This window comes from Cnephaeus nilssonii, assembly GCF_951640355.1.
Source record: "Cnephaeus nilssonii genome assembly, chromosome: 1".
Classification (NCBI taxonomy): domain Eukaryota; kingdom Metazoa; phylum Chordata; class Mammalia; order Chiroptera; family Vespertilionidae; genus Cnephaeus; species Cnephaeus nilssonii.
In genome coordinates, this window is record NC_137072.1 from 44,178,390 (window position 1) to 44,198,863 (window position 20,474).

Here is a 20,474-nt window from a genome sequence, read left to right on the forward strand (position 1 = left end):
CATTAGATGCTTAATAAAATATCCATAGGACTATGGGGTCCAATGTTGGGATTGGTATTCCTCCCCTACTGTGTGTCTAAATGACCTATCACAGGATGTACGCAGGATGCAAGCAATCTGTCCCTTCCCCCTACAAAACCCATGTCAGCCCTGACAGCTGGGTGACTCTTGTCTCAGATTGGCTCAAACAACTGAGGCAGCCTTAAGCATGGCTAGGCAGCCACAGGCCACTTAGAGGCCATCTCATTTCTGAAATTTTAATACGGTTTTGTTTCTCCCCAAGAGCTGGGATGGATTATAGAGGCAATAGTCTCTACCTACCCTCAACTAGCCTTTAAAAAGAAAAAAAAGCCAGCCCTGGCCAGCATTGCTCAGTGGTTAGATCATCGGCCCATGCACTAAAGGGTCACAGGTTCAATCCTCAGCCTGCCGAGTGTGAGAGGCAACCGATAGATGTCTCTCTCTCACATAGATATTTCTCTCTCTCTCTCTTCCCCACCCCTTCTGCTCTCTGAAAATCAATGGAAAAAATATCCGCAGGTGAAGATTAACACAAGAACAAGAAAAAAGAAAAAAAGCTAAATGAAACAAAAATAAGGTGTCCTGTACTGAGGACCTACTGTGGGCTGAGCACATAGTTGTATGTTCCAAGACTATTTGTGATCAATCCAACAACCCTGTTGAAGAAGACATCATCCTCATTTTGCAAAAGAAGAAAGAGAATTGGAGAGGTGAGGTCACTCGCCCAAGGTCACTCAGCTGTGAGGCTGTGCAGCCAGGTTCCAAGAACCAGGCTCCAAAACTTGTCTTCTTGTAACCTAGTTAGGAGTACAAGGAATGCTACCTGATTTGTCGAGACAACCAGATTTCAATAGACAATAATTTAAAAATGCTACCTTATAGAAATGTCATGGAACTGATTTTTTGGTGTTCTTTTCCCCGCTTTACTTAGTAACTATGATAGACTCGATGATAATAACAATAAAAATTCTTCCTAAATAACCACATGTCAGTTTCATAAGGACTGCAAAGGTGTAAAGTCCTAACTAATACACCTTTGCAGTCCTTATGAAACTGGCATCATGTTCCATTTTATAGATGAGGAAACTGGGCCCTGAAGAGGTTAAATAACATTTTCCAAAGTCCCACGGCTGGTAACACATAAGCAGCCTTCGGTTCAATCAAATCACAGTCCTATCCACAGCAAAAATGACCTGACAAATAAGAACACCTATACAGACAAATGACAGTTTCCATGTGAGCATTAAAGACTCAAAAGAGCCCCTCAACACCCATGGCTCTAGGATAGGGGTTCCCAGTGTGGGTCCTGGACCAGCAGCATCACCACCACCTGGGAACTTTTAGAAATGCACATTCTTGCCCTGCTGGTGTGGCTCAGTGGTTGAATATCCATATAGCCTTTGGCCGGGGGCGGAGGGGGGCACTGTCACAGCAAACTGAGAGTCTGGACCTGAAGCTAGGGCTGCTTGCATCCAGAGCGCTCTCATGCTGGCTGTTCCTGACCCCAAAAAGCGTGGCTGGTCTAAGGGAACAGTCTGAGGCACTTCCGAGCTGGGAAAGGGCTGGACTCTGGAGCCTATCTGCTGCCTGTGAAACAGGAAACACTCCTTACCCTCTGAGGGCTGTCTTATCTGTAAAAATGAAGTGATGGAGCTGTTGGAAGAGTAAATGAGTTAATACATGTTAAATACCCAGAAAGGTATTGGATGTATCACAACAGCTGGTTATTTTTATTCCAGGCAGTCCCCTTCCTCCTGCGAGAATCTGAGGCCTAACACTGGATCCAGGTACAGCCTCCTAAAGTAATTTATTTTATTTTGTTTTTGAGCTTACACCTTTCTGATCCCAAGACGTGTTCTTTTTCTGATTTCCACTTTCAGGTTTTCCCTTCTATGACCTTCCACTTTTACAAACAGGCTTGGATCTCTCTTCATTTAAAAAAGAAAGTAAGAAAAAAGGAGCGGGGGAAGCACAAACATCCTTAGCCACCTGAAGCTGGCCTCGCTTTCTGACCAAAGTCCTTCGGTTCCTGAGTGGCACATGGTGTGGAGCACAAGTTCCAGAACCAGACTTCCTAGGCTTAACCCAGGGCTTAGCTACTTACTACGTGACCTTGAGCAAATGATGCAGCCTCTCTACATACTAACAGAGTTTCCTGACCCCATCTCACAGGTTTGTTGTGAGGATTAAAGTGCTCAGACAGTGCTGGGCACATGGAAGGTGCACAATGCTTGTTAGCTGATGCTCTCCTCACTACATCAGGGGCTCCACTCTCTCCTGAGCCATGCAAGTCACAAACTACAACATGGTTCCTCCACCACCACCTCTGGATGAGATCACAGGTTCCTATCAATGATCTTCTGATTGCTAAAGCCAATGTCTGTTTTTGGCTCCACCTTGTGCAGCCTGCACACTGTCAACTAGGGCTTCTTTTCTGAAAAGCTCTTCAATTTCTTATCTCTGTCTATTCATTTGAGATATATTAAGTGACTTTTCTTAATCTTCTCAGACTCTAAACAAAGGTATCTTTTAAGTTTCTGCTTTCAATATTCTTTTCATCTGACTCTACATCTTTTCCTTCTGGAACCATCCTCATAATTCCAACTGTGCTGAAACCAGCATCTTCTGTCCTAAGCTACAGTCATCATCTCGATCCTGAAACCAGTTCCTCTTGACCTCCATTAATGGTACCACTTTTCTGAGGGGCAAAATCTGACTGAACAAAAACGTTTCCTTTAACTTCACCCTTACTGTCCAAAGAAACTCTATTCATTATTCAAGGCCCATTTCAAATGCTACATGCTCCAATAAAGCTCCCCCCCCCCCCCAATGAATGTACTCTTTCCTCTTTTTGAAACCTCAGAGCTAGATTTTTATTGCTCTTATTATGCTACTTTATACCAAAGTAAACTGTGTCATTTGGATCTTTGTGTAACAATCTCTGCTCTTAGATTTAAAATCCTGCAATGGCAGAAATTGATTTGGTCTTTGTAGCGCCTAATATGTATCACATGCCTTGCACATGATGGTTGTCTAATAAATAACTACTAACTACCTAGCGCTGCAGAGTAGTAACCTGAGCCTGTACTCTTCTCCAGCCATAGCAGGCTCCCCCTTCCCTGCTAGTTCCTGGCTCCAGGCCCCTGCCTAAGCGACTCCCACCACCAGGAGCTGCCTGGGGGACTCCAACTCATCCTTCATAAGCCAAGGCAGGCTATCTCTGCTTTAGTGAAACCTCTCTTAAACTCTGGGAGAGGTGGTCACTTCTTCTTGTGCTTCCACTGATTTACAGATATAGCAGATCTTTCATACAGGTCTTCAAATACTGAAAGAAAATAAATAACAGAGTGAAGCTGGTGTGAGCCACCAAAAGCCACTCAGTTATATAATAATGGTGGCCAACAGCCCCCAGGACGGTAACACAAAAGCTATTTTATGAAAAATCTCACGTATCTGCCCTGGCCGGTTTTCTCAGTGATTAGAGCATTGGCCCACGGACCAAAGGGTCACAGATTCCTGGTCAAGGGCAAGTGCCTCGGTTGCAGGTTCAATCCCTGGCCCAGTCAGTGCAAGCAGGAGGCAACCAACCGATGTGTCTCTTTCACGTCAATGTTTCTCTCTCCCCCTCCTCCCTCCCTTCACTCTCTCTAGAAAGTCAATGGGAAAAAATATCCTCCGGTGAGGATTAAAAAAATATCTCACAAATCTCAGCAAAGAGGTCACTAACCAACCAGTATATAGGAGTAATTCCAGGTATTAAAGAAGAAAGATGGAAAAGTTTACCAACATCAACTTTTGATGATGAACTCAAGATATTACCTGGAAACCTTTCTAAAACAGCTGCTGCATCATCCACTTCAGAGTCTGAAGTTGCTGTTGCCACAAACACCAATGTAGTGCGGCTCTGGCACAACCCTACCTGCAGCCCACCAGAATTTCCAGGAATATAAATGTTATATATATATGTTATATGAAATATAAATGTTATATATACACACACACACACATCATATATGTATATGTGTGTGTGTGTATATATATATAGTACAATATATACATTATGTCTTTTTTTACATAAACTTTAAAAAATATTTTTTTATTGATTTCAGAGAGGAAGGGAGAAGGAGAGAGATAGAAACATCAATGATGAGAGAGAATCATTGATTGGCTGTCTCCTGCATGCCCTCTACTGGGGACCGAGCCTACAACCCAGGCATGTGCCCTGACCAGGAATCAAATCCATGACTACCTGGTTCATAGGTTGATGCTCAAATTCTGAGCCACGCTGGCCGGGCTACATATACTTTTTAATGTCCCCTTTTCCTTACCATAAGAAGATATATCCTATATGTCATAAGTGTTTAAAAGCCTTACCTTAAGGTATTTAAACCTGGTTACATGGTTCATCTGTACCATGTAACATCCCAGATATGACAGGTAGGCAGCCTGTGCCTTTATTACAGTTGGTTGATCATATTTATATTTCTTTCTCTGAACAGTGAGCTCCTCAGGAGCAACAATCACATTTTACCTTTCACACAGTCCAGTGTCTAGCACATGGGAGACACTTAATATTCATGAAAAGAATACATGAATAATAGACCTATTTTTTAAAAACCTCAATGTGTAAATTACTTTAGGAGTAAGTTCTTAAGGAATCATGACTGGTTTTATTGCTCGAAACTGTAACAAATTTTACATACCCTTCAAGTTATTTTAGATTTACAAAAAAATCATATTATTAGTTTGAAAGGGAAGAAAAAAAGTTAACCGAAGTCTTTAGTCAATTATGAAGTGAAAATAAAATGGTACAAAAGTCTGTTATTTTGGCGAGCAGATTAACCGATTTTTGGCCCAGCTGGTTGAGATGCCAGGCAAAGGGGAAACCGGAGCCAACTACTGAGCAGTCTGACTACCCCTGTGTCTTCAAAACCAGACTAACGCTTAGTTCCCTCCAGCATGAGAATAAATCCCAAACCTTTTATCAAAGGGGCTGTGGCAAGGCCAGAGGCATGTTGACCCTGTGTTTGTGTCCCTCTCTGAGAACACATGTGTGAACCAGGTCAAGGAGTAGCCACAGACACATAGTTCACTCTCTCCAACACAGCTTCTTCTCTCTCACACTGAGGAAACTGAGCCACCTTTGTTTCTCAACTACTGCAATGTCAGAGATGGGCAAAAGCATTTACTGTTCATGTTTATTAGTTACAGATCATCAAAACCATCGACTTTTTGAGCAGGAAGATACCCTAGAGATCATTCAGTGTGGTGTCTTTCCAAACTTTTGTAGCCAGAAAATCCTCTTCATAGGAATGCAAACAGAAAACAACATGTAAAACAGAGATCAGGGAAGGGGAGGTTGGAAACCACCAAGGAAATTCATGGAATCCCTAAAGTCCATTTTAGAGCACAGTATAAAAACCTCTGATCTATTCACATCCACTAGGATGGCTATTATAAAAAAATAGGAAATAAGTGTTGGCAAGTATGTGGAAAAATCAAAACCTTTATGCACTACTTATAGAAATGTAAAATGGTGCAGCCGCTATGGAATGCAGTATAGCAATTCCTCAAAAAATTAAAAATAATTACCATACGATTCATCAATTCCACTTCTGGGTATATACCCAAAAGAATGAAAAGTATTTCTAGTATCACATGAGCTCACTCATCTAGGGGAAATGATGAACAACATAGACTGATGGACAAGAACAGCATCGATCAGATTGTCAGACCTCAGAGGGAAGGTAGGGGAGGATGGGGATAAGGGAGATAGATCAACCAAAGGACTTATGTGCTTGCATATGAGCCTAACCAGTGATCACGGACAACAGGGAGGTGGGGGCATGCGTGGGGAGGGGTTTGGGATGGGAATAGGGGGGGATGAGGACAAATATGTGATACCTTAATCAATAAAGTAATTTAAAAAAAAGAAAGAAAAGTAAGGCCCCTCTAATAGGTATTTCTACACCCATGGTCATAGCAGCATTATTCACAACACCCAAAAGGTAGAAGCAACCCAAGTGTCCATCAATGATGAATGGCTAAATAAAATGTGGTATATAAATGCAATAAAATATCATTCCATTAAAAATATTCCAATGGGCCGAAACCGGTTTGGCTCAATGGATAGAGCGTCGGTCTGCGGACTGGAAGGTCCCAGGTTCGATTCCGGTCAAGGGCATGTACATTGGTTGCGGGCACATCCCCCAGTGGGGGGTGTGCAGGAGGCAGCTGGTCGATGTTTCTCTCTCATCGATGTTTCTAGCTCTCTGTCCCTCTCCCTTCCTCTCTGTGAAAAATCAATAAAATATATTTAAAAAATATATATTCCAATGGAATATTATACCCTAAAAAAGGAAGAAAGAGCCCAGTTGGCAGCACTGACCCATGCACCAAGAGGTTCGATTCCCGGTCCGGGCACATACCCAGGTTGTGAGCTCAATTCTCATTGGGGGCATGCAGGAGGCAGCCGATCAATGATTCTCTTTCATCATTGATGTCTCTCTCCCTCCCTCTCCCTTCCTTTCTCTCTAAAATCAATTAAAAATATTTTTTTAAAAAAGGAAGAAAAAATATCTATAAAGTTTCAGGATACAAATCAATATACAAAAATGCTGCATTTCTAATACACTAATAACAAACTAGCAGAAAGAGAAACTAAGAAAACAATTATATTTATAATTGCATCAAAAAGAATAAAATGCCACCCTAGCCGGTTTGGCTCAGTGGATAGAGCGTCGGCCTGAGGACTGAAGGGTCACAGGTTTGATTCTGGTCAAGGGCATGTACCTTGGTTGCAGGCACATTCCCAGTAGGAGGTGTGCAGGAGGCAGCTGATGGATGTTTCTCTCTCATCGATGTTTCTAATTCTTTATCCCTCTCCCTTCCTCTCTGTAAAAAAAATCAATAAATATACTTTTTAAAGAAAGAATAAAATGCCTAGGAATAAACTTAACCAAGGAGGTAAAAGACCTGTATACTATAAAACATTTTATAAGAAAACTGTAAGACGTTGATGAGAGAAACTGAAGAAGACACAAATAAGTGGAAAGATATTCTCATGGACTGAAAGAATTAATACTGTTAAAATATCCATACTACCCAAAGTAATCTACAGGTTCAAGCAATCCCTATAAAAATTCCAATGGAATTTTTTACAGAAATAGAACAAACAATCCTAAAATTTGGATGGAACCATGAAAGACCTCAAAGAGCCAAAGCAATCTTGAGAAAGAACAAAGCTGCAGACATCATGTGCCCGGATTTCAAACTATTTTACAAAACTATAGTAATCAGCCCTAGCCGGCTTGGCTCAGTGGATAGAGCGTCAGCCTGCGGACCCAAGGGATCTAGGTTCGATTCCAGCTGAGGGCACATGCCTGGGTTGTGGGCTTGGTACCCAGTGGGGGGTGTGCAGGAGGCAGCCCATCAATGATTCTCTCTCATCATTGATGTTTCTATCGCTCTCTCCTTCTCCCTTCCTCTCTGAAATCAATAAAGAAATATTTTTTTTTTAAAAAAAACAAAAACTATAGTAATCAAAACAGTATGCTACTGGCAGAAAAACGGAGACAAAGGTCAATGGAACAGATATAGAGCCCAAAAATAAACCCACACATATATGGTCAATTAATTTATGATAAAGCAGCCAAGAATATACAATGGGGAAAGAACAGTCTCTTCAACAAATGGTGTCCAGGAAACTAGACAGTCACATACAAAAGAATGCAACTAGACCACTGTATTACACCGTACACAAAAGTTAACTCAAAATGGATCAGATATTTGAATATGAGACCTGAAGTCACTAAACTCCTAGAAAAAAACAGGAGACAAGCTCCTTGACATAGGTCTTAGTGATGATTTTTTGAATTTGACACCAAAAGCAAAGGCAACAAAAACTAAAATAAATAAGTGGGACTATATCAAACTAAAACACTTCTGCACAGCCAAGGAAACCATCAACAAAATGAAAAGGTAATCTGTAAGAGGTTAATATCCAAGACATAAAAATCACTCATACAACTCAACAGCAAGAATAAGCAAATAAATAAATCTAATATAAAAATGGGCAGAGGAACTAAATAGTTATTTTTCCAAGTAAGACATACAGGTGGCTAAGAGGTACAAGAAAAGGTGCTCAATATCACTAATCATTAGGGAAATGCAAATCCAAACCACAATGAGATAGCACCTCACACCTGTTAAAATGGCTATTATCAAAGAGTCAAAAAATAAGTGTCGAACAGGATGTGGAGAAAAGAGAACCCTTAATCACTGGTGAAAGGAATGCAGATTGGTGCAGCTACCATGAAAAACAGTATGACAGTTTCTCAAAAAATTAAAAATAGAACTACTATATGTTCCAGCAATTCCACTTTAAAAAAAAAAAATGAGAGCACTAACTCACAAAGATACATGTATCTCTATGTTCACTGCAGCACTATTTACAACAGCCAAGATATGGAAGCTATGGAAGCAACCTCAGTGTCCATTGATGAATGAGTGGATAAATGAAATGTGGTGTATATGTATGTGTACACACACATACACACACACTGTGGTGTATATGTGTGTGTACACACACACACAGAGAGAGAGAGAGAGAGAGAGAGAGAGAGAGAGAGAGAGAGAGAGAGGAATATTATTCAGACATAAAAGAGGAGTAAATCTTGCCATTATAACACCGATGGACCTTGACGGCTTCATTTATACTAAGTGAAACAAGTCAGAAAAAAGAAAGACAAATACCATATGATCTCACTTATATGTGGAATCTATAAACAAACTGAGCTCATGGATACAGAGAACAGATTGGTGGATGCCAGAGACAAGGGAGTGGGCAATGAAGAGGGTTAAAAAGTACCAACTCCCAGCTATATAGTTAGTAATACTATATTGTATATTTGAAAGTTGCTAAGAGAGTGGATTTTAAAAGATTTCATCACAAGAAAAAAATTATAACTACGTATGGTGACAGATATTAACTAGACTTATTATGGTGATCACTTCTCAATATATACAAATATGGAATCATTAGGTTGAACATCTGTAACTAATATGTTATATTGGCAATTATATCTAAATTTTTAAAAAGGAAGGAAATTATTGACACATGCTACAACACAGATGAACCGTGAATATATTAGGTGAAATAGGTCAGTCAGAAAATACTGTATGATTCCACTTATGTGAAGTACCCAGAATAGACAAATTCATAGAGACAGAGGGTGAAGCAGTTTTGCCAGGGACTGGGGAGAGGAGAAATAGGGAGTTGTTTAATGGGTATGGAGTTTTGGTTTTGCAAAATGAAGAGCATTCTGGAGATGGATGATCATGATGGCTTTCCAAGAATGTGCATGTACTTAAATGCCACTGAACTGTATATTTTTAAATGGTTACAATGATAAATTTTATATTATGTATGTATTTTTTACCACAATCAAAAAACAAAGACCATTGATCTGATTTAACACAGTACCTTCATTTTACTAAGGAAAAAAAACATAAACTAAAGCAGAAAAATTATTAACCTAAGATCACATGCAGGCACTAGTGTGCCACCTAAATGTAATTCTGTAAAAGGTAGTTCTGTCTAGATTGCTTACTCCATCAAACTCTTCAAAGGCTCCCTGTGATCACAGAATAAAACTTAAGTTCCTACACCTGGCATGCAAGGCCCCCAGGATGGGGATCCACCTCCTCTCCAGATACAGTATTCACTGTTGCCTGGCACTCTACCACCACAAGGCCTGTAGCTCCCTGCATCTGCTACACCTCTCACCTCCAGGCCTTTGCACTGTCCACACCTTCTCCCCAACTTCACCTCATTAAATACCGTATTTTCCGGCGTATAAGACGACTGGGCTAATCCAGAAGATTTTCCTGGGTTAAAAAGTCGTCTTATACGCCGGAAAATACGGTATGCCTGAGTATCACCCCTATATACTAAGCTTCCTTACTCCAAGATCCTGTCAGCCCCAGGCTATGTGTGCCTCATGCTCCTATAATATCCCCACACAACCTTACCACTGCACCCATCATAATGTGTATGATCACTTGCTTAAGTGCCATCTCCCCTACTCTTTTACTGCAGGCTCCTGACTAAATGTCATTCATCTTGGTCTGCTGAGTACTTAGACCACACCTGGAGGTGATGGGCCCTCAGGAAATGGTGACAACAAATATATCTGGTGGAAAAGCCAAGGTGAGACTAGATCTTTTGACGGTCCAGGGCTGTTTTCATCAGGGTAACTGAGGGCCTCCCCTCACAATGTGAACATAAGTATTTTCTTGAGGGTTCTTACTTAGCAATGAATTTCATGAGCCTTGGATGCAAGGATTCTGTACTCATTCCTGAATTATGCAACAGTACCACCCAATTTATTCCAACTTTCTGAGAATGAGATGGCAGTGGAAGAGAGGACCACAAAAAGTAACAGGACTCTTTTCCTGGTCTCATAAACATCTGTTATTTTTACAGAAATTTTATGGCACTTTGAGTGACCATAATCTAATCAATCCATTGAGAACTCTTGTTCTCTATGACAGTGATCTACATACTGTAAGACCTTGAGGACAAGCAATCCTGCAATGGAAACAATTTTATTTGAAGGTTATGTCCTCAGCTCCATGACTTCTCTAGCCTTGGTGGAAGACAGGCTTAGCCAGAGAGAAATATTTTTAGACAAGGGTGCTTCAGAGCTGTAAAAATAGGCCCAGTGAATAGCACACTTGTCAAAGCCAGAGTACTCTAGCCACAGGGCCAAGTAAACACGCCCAGCAGAAGCAAACATATCACCAGATCGGAAGCATTTTCTCTGAAGAATAGCCTGAATGGTGAATTTTTAAAAATATATATTTTTATAGATTTTAGAAAGTAAGGAAGAGGGAGAGAAAGACAGAAACATCAATGATGTCAGAGATTGGCTGCCTCCTGTACGTCCCACACTGGGAATGGAGCCTGCAACCCAGGCATGGACCGATTGGGAATCAAACCATGACCTCCTGGGTCATAGGTCAACACTCAACCACTGAGCCACGCGGGCCAGGCTGAATGGTGAATTTGTAAGAACTATGTCCACTGTTCAGTGAGGTGTCCCATAGGCCCTAGCACTATAGGAGGGCTGCGTTTCATCAACATCACATTCTCTCGGAAAAATCGCAAACCTGCACAAACTATCTGCCACAGTGGAGTTCCAACTGCCTCCTGATCCCCAGAAAAAGTGCATGTAATCAGTGCTGCCCACGCTGACTGTGCCCGAGGCTCCCGTGCCTTGCCAACAAGGCCTGGCTTTGGGTTCTCATGATTTGATCTAGGGAGAGAAGCCACAAATCAGTTACATCTCTCAGAGCTGGCAATTCTGGGTTTATAATTATCCCTGTCTGTGTAATACCATGAACTCTGCCATCATCACGAGTTGTCCTCACCAACTTGAACAATCAGAAAAAGGCATTCTGTTGAGGCTTTCAACCACCGCTTACCACTCGAGTCAGCTAGCTTATTCTTAAAACAGTTGAATTCATTGGCTGGCCTATTTATAAAAACTTAGATTTTTCTATTTCACAAAATATTTTTAAAAAGCCAAGATAATGTGCCTTGACTAACCGGGACTAGGGAATCTGCAACTCAGGAACATGTCTTTGACCCAGAATCGAACCTATGACCCTTCAGTGCACAGGCCGATGCTCCAACCACTGAGCAAAACCGGCCTGGGCTAAATACATACTTTTTCAAAAAATTCAATAAGCATCTGGGTTTGGTGATATAGAGAAAATAACTTCTCTTCCAGGACGCTCCCACAAATTCTGGAAAAAATGGATAACAGGACATGTTGATGGCACCAATCAAGTCTTAGTTATATTTAAGAATATCTGAAAGATGCTGCCATGATGGACACTTTCTGGGTAGAGAAGAGAGCTATGAATACAAACTGCTCTCTAGGAAGATTAATGTGCAATGTCTGTTAGGATGAGTGGCGTTTCAGTGAAAGGACTAATTAAGAGGCTCCCACAAGAATCCAGGTAACAAGGCCTGGTCCAGGAATCACAAAGGGAAGCACAGGGGAGAGCCTCCTCATGGAGGAGAGACTCTCCATCTTTTTCAGTGTGGGTTATAGTCAGTGCTCAACCCTACCTGACCATGACCCTATCTTCAGAGTGCATGTGGCTGGAAGAACAACAATGGTAATAATAAGAGGAGGAAACTCTCTGGAAAAGTTAGAGGGAACATGATGAATTGGATTTTGGTAACTGACTTGGAGTCTACTGGCAGAAAGATGGCAGCAGAGCATCCAAATGGAGATGATCTAACTTTGAGACTAGCTGGTATCGGTTGATTCCACATAGCCACAAAGGACCCCCTTGTCCGTAGAGGCCACATCTCCCCATAAGACAGCAGAGACCAGAGGTGCAGGCACAGCTATGGTTATCTCAGACTCTGGGATCTCTAGCCAGCAGAACAGGAGTTGAGAGAACAGAGTCCCAGGCCCAGCTCTGCCTCTGACCCTTGACCCCAATATCATCTCTGTAGGAGTGATTATTATAATGGTCACATTACTTTGAATGGAATAAAGTGTTACATTTGTAGAATTTTTAAAGTGCCAGGCTCTGTTGTAAATGCTTTTATGAAGTCACTGTAATACCCAAAAATGTCTATATGGAGCACTAAGATTTTTTCTCAACAATCCACACAGTCTTTAAAATCTTTAGAATTGTTTGATCTCCCCATATCTCCCTATTAAATATCTTCCAAGATAGTTAAAAGAATCTAAAATAAGAGAAGTCAACACCAGATTAGATCTGAGGGAGCTATATAAAAGCATTAATTGAACAATTACCATTGAACACACTAGTATGACTCTAAGCACTTAGTTCATTTACCTGTCATAACATTGTGATAGCATTTATGAATTCCCAGGTAAGGGACAGAGGCAGAGAGGGGTTAAATGAATTGCCCAAGGCACCCACAGCCAGAAGAGGAAGGGCTGGGATCCACACTCCAGCAGGCACCTCACAGCCTGCTCAGTTTCAAGCACTGGACCACCACTCACCAGAAACTATCCCACCGCATTGTTAGCATAACCCAGGGGGGAGACAGAACAGAGAGCAGCAGCATTATCTTCCAGGAGAGCTGGGCAGTGAGGGGTATGCCTAAGGCAAATATGGGGAGAGGAGAGAAGGGGGAGGAAAGGTCATTAGAAACTCAAGTAGGGGACAAATAACAGTGAGGCTGTATCTACCACACAGCAGAGAATACCCCAAACCTGACTGAGGTGTCATTTCTGCTCTACAATGTCCAAAGGTATTCCATGGCATTCTTTTTATGCTGGTCAGCCCCTCCGCAAGTCCAAGAACTAACATGCTGACAGAAGCTGGTTTACTGTCCCAAAGAGCAGAGAACCACCCAATGAAGACGTGAGCAACAATACAGGAGGCAAGGGAAGAATGTCATGACAAACATATCCCATACCCTTGAGGAGGAAGTTAACACCTGGGAATAAAAAATTCCCTCCATAAGAACACTCACAAGAAGAGATGGTGTCAGTCTCCTGTAAACCCAAAACCTCTCCCAGGCCACTGCACTGTTTTCAAGCAAATTTCAACAGAGATGAACTCACTGCAAAACAGAGAGAATACAGAACAACTCTGATCCCTCTTCTATTTGGCATCAGAAAATTCAGAGCTGGGGGAGAGAAGAGAACGGTGAACAAATTCAGTGGCTGGGAGAAGCTTTTGGGTCCATCTGAGTCCTCATCAAGCATCACAAATGTCAGGAAAATGTTCCTCTGTAGCTGAGAATGTTGCCCCCTCCCTTCTTTTGTTTAACAGCCTAAGGAGCTCTCCTCAGAAGAAATGGGCACTTTTTGCTTTTTAAGAGGGACCAAAAACAAAAGCAAAGAAAAGTTTTGGGTGAGAAGAACCTAGATCCAACCCCCTTCAAGATGCAAACTTTCTCACTTCCTCCAAGAAGTGTAGAGCACTAAAAGGAAGTTTGTACTGGAGCCTTGAGAAATCCAGCCTCAGAAATTCCATGCCCAGGGAACTCACTGACTCCTCACCAGTAACTTAATGAAAGCTACAAGCTCTCTGGGCTCCTTATATGAAAAAAGGCAATGTACAAGAAAAACTTATAAAGAACTTATTCTATAAACTGAAGAAAAGCACAGCTAGTACCTTTCTTCCCTTTTTTTCCTCCTTTATAAAGCAAAAAACAGCCTGATCCCCACTCAAGGGTCATTTGATGCTGTAGTGTAAGCTTTGCCAGCCCAAGTATCCAGCTGAAGACAAATTGGCAATCAGAACCAAGTCAGAAGTGTATAATGGGCAAACAAAAATAACAAGTTAACCTGACTTAAATATTAACCTGCAGCCTAAGCAAATTTTTAAAATTTAAAACAAACAAAACAAATGACAGGCAAAGTAGACACCCTTGGAGAATACATATGTACAAATGACCTGTGCACTGATCAACTGTAATTAAGCACAGACCTCACTTGTTTTAAATTGCTTAACTGTTCAAGAAATGTGTCAGGCCCCACAAAATCTGTTTAATTTTTTCCATGCTACTCAGCATAAACTGGAATATAGCAAAAATGAAAAATAAAAAAATATTATGGACACAGACAACAGTGTGGTGATTGCTGGAAGGAAGGGGGACGGGGGAGGTGGAGGAGATTATAGAAGGGATAAATAGTGAATGGAGACTTGACTTGGGGTGGTGAACACACACAATACATTGTACAGATGATGTGTTATAGAATTGTGCACCCGAAACCTGTGTAATTTTTTTAACCAGTGTCACCCCAATAAATTCATTAAAAAGGAAACAAATAAGATTGTAAACAGAACTACACCTTAAAATTAAAGCTACTTCAGAAAGAGTTAGGAGAGTGAAGCTAAATGTGACTTAATAGCCTACCTTAGATGCTAGTTTGTGCTTGTGGGTTTTTTGTTTGTTTGTTTTTTATTAATTTTAGAGAGGAAGGGAGAGGGAGAGATAGAAACATCGACGATGAGAGAGAATCATTCAGCGTCATCCCATGCACCCAAAGGTTGCCGGTTGGATTCCTGGTCGGGGCACATATGTAAGGCAACTGATCAATGTTTTTCTCTCACACATTGGTCTCTCTCTCTCTCTCTCTCTCTCTCTCTCTCTCCCCTCTCTCCCTCTCTCTAAGCATGTCCTCAGGTGAGAATTAAAAAGAAAAAAAAGCTGTATGAGGATTAACAATACAACAGGGGAGGACAAAAAGTGCCTTCCCTCTTTTCAGAGGTCCCTGGACAACTGGCATTTGCCAGTCAAGATTAAGTGAGATGCAACAGATTCACAACCAATATTCTCCATCTACACATTACAGGCCTATCTTAGCAGCAATAATCTGAGATGGTATGAGGGGAGAAGGACAAAAGGACAAGCAATGAAGATAATAATCATAAAGGCAGCTAAGCCTCTGTGAGCTCTTACTAGGTGCCAGACACTGTGCGAAGAGGCTGACTTGTGCTAATTCATTCAATCCTCTGGATTCTCCTATGAGGCTAGTGCTAGTGTTAGTCCTAGTTCAGAGATTAGAAGGCACAGAGGTTAAGTAACTTTCCCATGTTAAGACAGCCAACGTGAGGCAGAGCCAGCATATAGGCCATCCAATTCCCCATACTGAACTGGAGCCAATCTCCAGTCAAACACATCAACTACTTTTTGTGGCACTTAATAAGCAGTACAGAGTCACCCTCTACCAAAAGCTGTAGGTCAAGGAGCATGAAGAATGAAGCAATACTGCTTAGAACTACAAACCTGAAGGTGGAGTTCAAAATGGATCAGCTAAACTGCTGAAACCAACCAACCTACTGGCTGAGAGTAGCACAGAGATGTCCTGCAGGAAAGTGTGGTTCCCTCCACAGGATTAGAGCTTTTATCTAAAGTGACTGAGGCTCTTGTAAACCTTGTTCTGTAAGAATGGAACTACTTACCCTATGACTGTCCACTATTTCAACTTTTGGAATGGCAGTCCATTGTATTTCCAACCTGTGGGATAAACAGCTCTCCCCCCAACCCCCCTTAAATTTCAAAAGGCACTCACTCCCCTGGTCCAACTATTCAAGTCTGTGTTCCCATCAATGTCAACCTCCTCCTCGCTTTCTGAGATGAAAGCTCCAATACTATATCCATAATTTTAGGTGCTACCTGTGGGCATGGTTGTGCAGCATAACACCCCTTTTTGGACAATAATGGATATAGCATTCTAAGAGCTGAACAACCTGAAACAATGCTTTCTACTTAGTTTCTAATCCTCTTCCACTGATGTCTTCAAGTCACCATTAACAAGTTTCTGGACCCGTTTTTTCCTATATTGGTACTAGAGGACCGGTGCATGAATTCGTGCAAGGGTGGGGTACCTGGGTCTGGCCGGCGATAGGAGTGAATCAGGGGGCCGTGTTGCCCAGTCCCCATTGGGGCCAATCAGGACCGGCCAGCCGTGGGGAGGGACTGCGGGAGGTTGGCTGGCCGCAGGAGGTTAGCTGTGGGAGCGCACTGACCACCTGGCCGGCTGTGGGGAGGGACTGTGGGAGGTTAGCTGTGGGAGTACAGTGACCACCAGGGGGCAGCTCCTGCATTGAGCGTCTGCCCCCGGTGGTCAATGTGTCATCATAGAGACCAGTCGACCTGTCAAGAGGTCAACCGGTCATAATGGTCACAAGCTTTTATATATATAAATGGTAGGCTTAAGGCCCTAATATCTTGTTTTTAAACAAATACATTATTTTATACCTTCCTACAACAAATCTCACTCTCACAGCTGTGGGAGATTTTTGGTGGACCAGGGGAATACAAGTGTGCTCAAGCTTGAATATCCTATAATATTTGGAACATTTAGGTTAAAGGCACTTGCTCCTCACATCTCATGTAGAACACAGATTAAGGGGACACCATAACCTAGCAGCCCAGGCATCCACACAATAAAAAGGGAAATGTATGTCCAAACACATTATCTCGGAAGAGAGAAATGGAAAACTGTAAGAAGTTAGAAGGATAAAAAGTTAATGAAATACATATTTTAGGAGACAATGCAATCAAATTAATATGTTGCAAAACATTTGCAGGGAGAGGAAAGTTAAGGTACATAATAATAGTCAATGATTTTTAAAAGAGCAAGCATGTAAATGTGGACTTGACTGGAAGGACAGTGAAAACTAAACTCTTTCATGACTGTAGCCACTGCATTTGAGTACTCCACTAAGAAAAACTAGATAATGGTCTCCACTTCAACAATACAAGGTGCAAAGGCTGAAATGATAAGAATATAATCAACTAAGACACGGGAATCAAGGTTCTCCAATATGAGCAGGAATTTGCGGGGAGGGCGGTTGGAGAAGCAGCAAATATCACAGTATCCAGGTAATCAATTGCACAACTGACCTTGAGCCACAGTTAGGCTGGAACATGGCAGTCTTGAAGATGGACATTGAGACTGGAGGCCCTCAGCCCCTTTGTCTTCTCCCTCTTTCTCCAAGCCCCTAAAATTTGCAGTTCTCAGCACAGAGGGCACTAGGTCAAAGGTCAATGTTGCCTTGCAAGGCCTTTGGCGGACTAACAGGGCCTCCCAAGCTCTTACTAGGTAACTTTACAAAGTGCTACAAGAGCGATGACTATTATTATTCTTTGGAACCCAGAAAGCAAAGGAAACGCACGGGAGGTTGGAAGGAGATCCTTCAGGAGAGCAGAAAACTGCTCTTACAAAGACCGTATAGTTCTAAAAAGTTCCAGGTCTCTGGAAGCAATTCGGGTGTAAGCCAAGAAGCAAGCAAGCAAGTTATGTCTCAACCTCGAACACAGACAATACTATCTTCTCTCAGCAGGACCCAGTTCCAAGTGCATTCGCGAGCACGCTCCACCCTGCCCCCTTGGGGCCCTGGGCCCGGCTGGAATTTAGAGACAAGGAAACTGAGGCTCGGCCCCAAGACACTGTATCTTTGGGGAATGGCCACGCACAGGCCCAGAGGCAAGACGTTTCAACTACACGGGGCAGGAGCATGGTGGAAATTCCCGGGTCTCCCGTGGAGCCCGGCCTCTCCGCGGATCACCCCGCCGAGCCGCGGCCCGCCAGCGCTCTGAGTTTCGGGGGGCAGCAGAGCGAGCGGGGTGCCTGCCAGGGGGCGGCTCACCTGGGCAATGCCGGCGCCCATCAGCCCGCCGCCGATGACCGCCACGTGCTTGATGACGATTTTCTTCGCCGTGGCTGAGGCTGTGGACGAAGAGGACACGCTGCGCACAAACTGCCTGGTGACGAAAGCCATGGTGCTGCGGGCAAACGGAGGCGGCGACGGCGTCCAGGCTCGGCGAAGAAGGCGCGACTGCGACGCACCGACCGCCGGCGGACCTCTGGGGGCGGAGACCAGGCGGCCCCGCCTCCCGGCGTTCCCCGGGCGTTACCGTGACGTCACCGGAGAAGGGGCGGGGCCTCGCGGCCCGCTCAGCTCATTGGCGGAGGCCGCGGGGACGGCTTTCTAGCGTCCGAGCGCGGCGTCCACGTGGGCTGGCGCGGGCCGCCGCCTGCAGCCGCGGAGCTGGGGCCTCTCCGCGGCGGAGCCTGGCCTCGGACCCCGGGTCGCAGCGGGGCAGGGCGGTTAGCGTGCAGGCCATTCCTCGGAAAGCCGCAGACGCCTGGTAAGAGGGAGGCATAGTGTTTGGCTTCTTACATTGTCGCCTCTGGTGCTCGTGCCAACCTCAGCGCCGAGTTTAGACGTGATCTTTGGTGGTGGTGGGGATAAAGGGACCCAAAATGAGCAACCTTGATTCCTGTCACCTAGTAACCAGCTCTAGGGGTTATTTTATTCCTGTGGATGATGAGTGTTTCCCGCTAAGACCGAAATAAACCAGCTGCTCTACAATCTAAATTAATATCTAACAGCCCCTGAGTCCCAATGTAAAGATCACGCCCAGGGAGTTAGTGACCCTTTTCAACCTTAGACAGCTGACGGTTTGAGGTCAAAGGGCAGCCTTTGTAGAGTAATCGATACCAACTAGGCTAATCTCCCTCGTGTGAGTAATTTTGAATTACAATAACTTAGTAATAGCGAACTTTACTCACTTATTTTTAAATATGTAATAAGAACTCACAAACTCACCATCGAATCAAAAGTAGGCCTCCTCCTATGGGACGTATATACCTAAGGAATTCTGTGTTCACCATTCCTCTGCTTTGATCTCATCTAATCCTGTAAAAATATGGGAGAAGCACTTTTGCTGGGGACTGTTGGGCTTGGGAGAGATAGGGTCACATCCAAATAGTAAAGCCCATTAAATGCCAGAATGTAGCAAATGCAAAACGCCGTGGGATCAGAAATGGGAAAGGAAAATTACACAGAGAAACCTGGTAATTTGAAGAATAAGGGTATTAGAAAGAGAAAGGTTTCAAGCCAGAGGAAGCAGCACGTGCAAAGGTAGAAACAAGAAAATATTGCCACAGGAGAAGAGGAATTCCGTGTGAAGAGAGCAAGGATGATAAATTAGGAGGATGCATGGATGACCCCTAGATGGATTTTAACCTTTCACTCTCAGTTACAAGTTGTGTCTAATGCAAGGCCAAACGTGTTCTAATGACAGTGTTGTCACTATATTTTTTAATTTATTTTTTGTTAATCCTCACCCGAGGATATTTTTTCCATTGATTTTTAGAGAGAGTGAAGTGTGTGTGGGGGTGGGGGGTGGGGGGGGAGAGAAACATCAATGTGAGAGAGACACATTGATTGGTTGCCTCCCACATGCGCCCTGACCTAGGAGCCTTGGATCAAGCCTGCAACCGAGGTACTCGCCCTTGACCCTGAATCAAACCTGAGACCCTGCAGTCCACGGCCGACGCTATAACCAGCGAGCCAAACTGGCCAGGGCATCACAATACATATTCTTTAAATGTGTGTAATGTCAAACAATGCCAGGAATTATGCATTTGCAGATCCATGATTTGTTTTCCTCAGGAAAGAGAGAATAACCAGTGCTGTATTTTTGAGTGACTCTCAAGTCTGAGGCTATCTGTATTATGTAAATGTGATGCTGAGAAAGGACCACTGAGTGAGAGGAGCCCTGGCTTAGTCCCTGGTGGGCAGTAAGACCATCTGCAGACACCTCCTGGGCTCCAGTGTCTTTGTCTATCAAAGGAAACATTTGGACAGATAACTTTGCAGCTGTTTTATACTGAGAGTCTAACTCCCATTTACAGTCTTCTGAAGCAAGGGCCACACTGCCCCAACTCCTGCACAATCCTGGTCTGATGACAGTTACAATAGATTCATTCTCCTTTTGCCAGGACTGCTGGTCTTTTCCCAAGTGTGGCCTTGGGCTTTCGGGTGCCCAGTAACGACTTCTGTGGCCCTTGCCTTGCACATTCACCCTGTTCTTGGGGTCATGCTTCCTTTCTGCAGAATGGAGTGCTGGGAAGCGTGACCTTGGTCAC

At 43.3% G+C, this 20,474-nt stretch overlaps 1 protein-coding gene across 1 annotated transcript in view; it reads right to left on the reverse strand.

Moving 5' to 3' along the window:
• The window catches only part of HADH (hydroxyacyl-CoA dehydrogenase), a 45,303-nt gene extending 26,889 nt beyond the window's left edge, over positions 1-18,414 (reverse strand). The window contains exon 1 of the mRNA XM_079777322.1: positions 18,187-18,414. Coding sequence (XP_079633448.1) covers positions 18,187-18,318 — 132 coding nt within the window. The 5' untranslated portion in view covers positions 18,319-18,414. The remainder of the gene's footprint in view (positions 1-18,186) is intronic.
• Between the last annotated feature and the right edge of the window lie 2,060 nt (positions 18,415-20,474).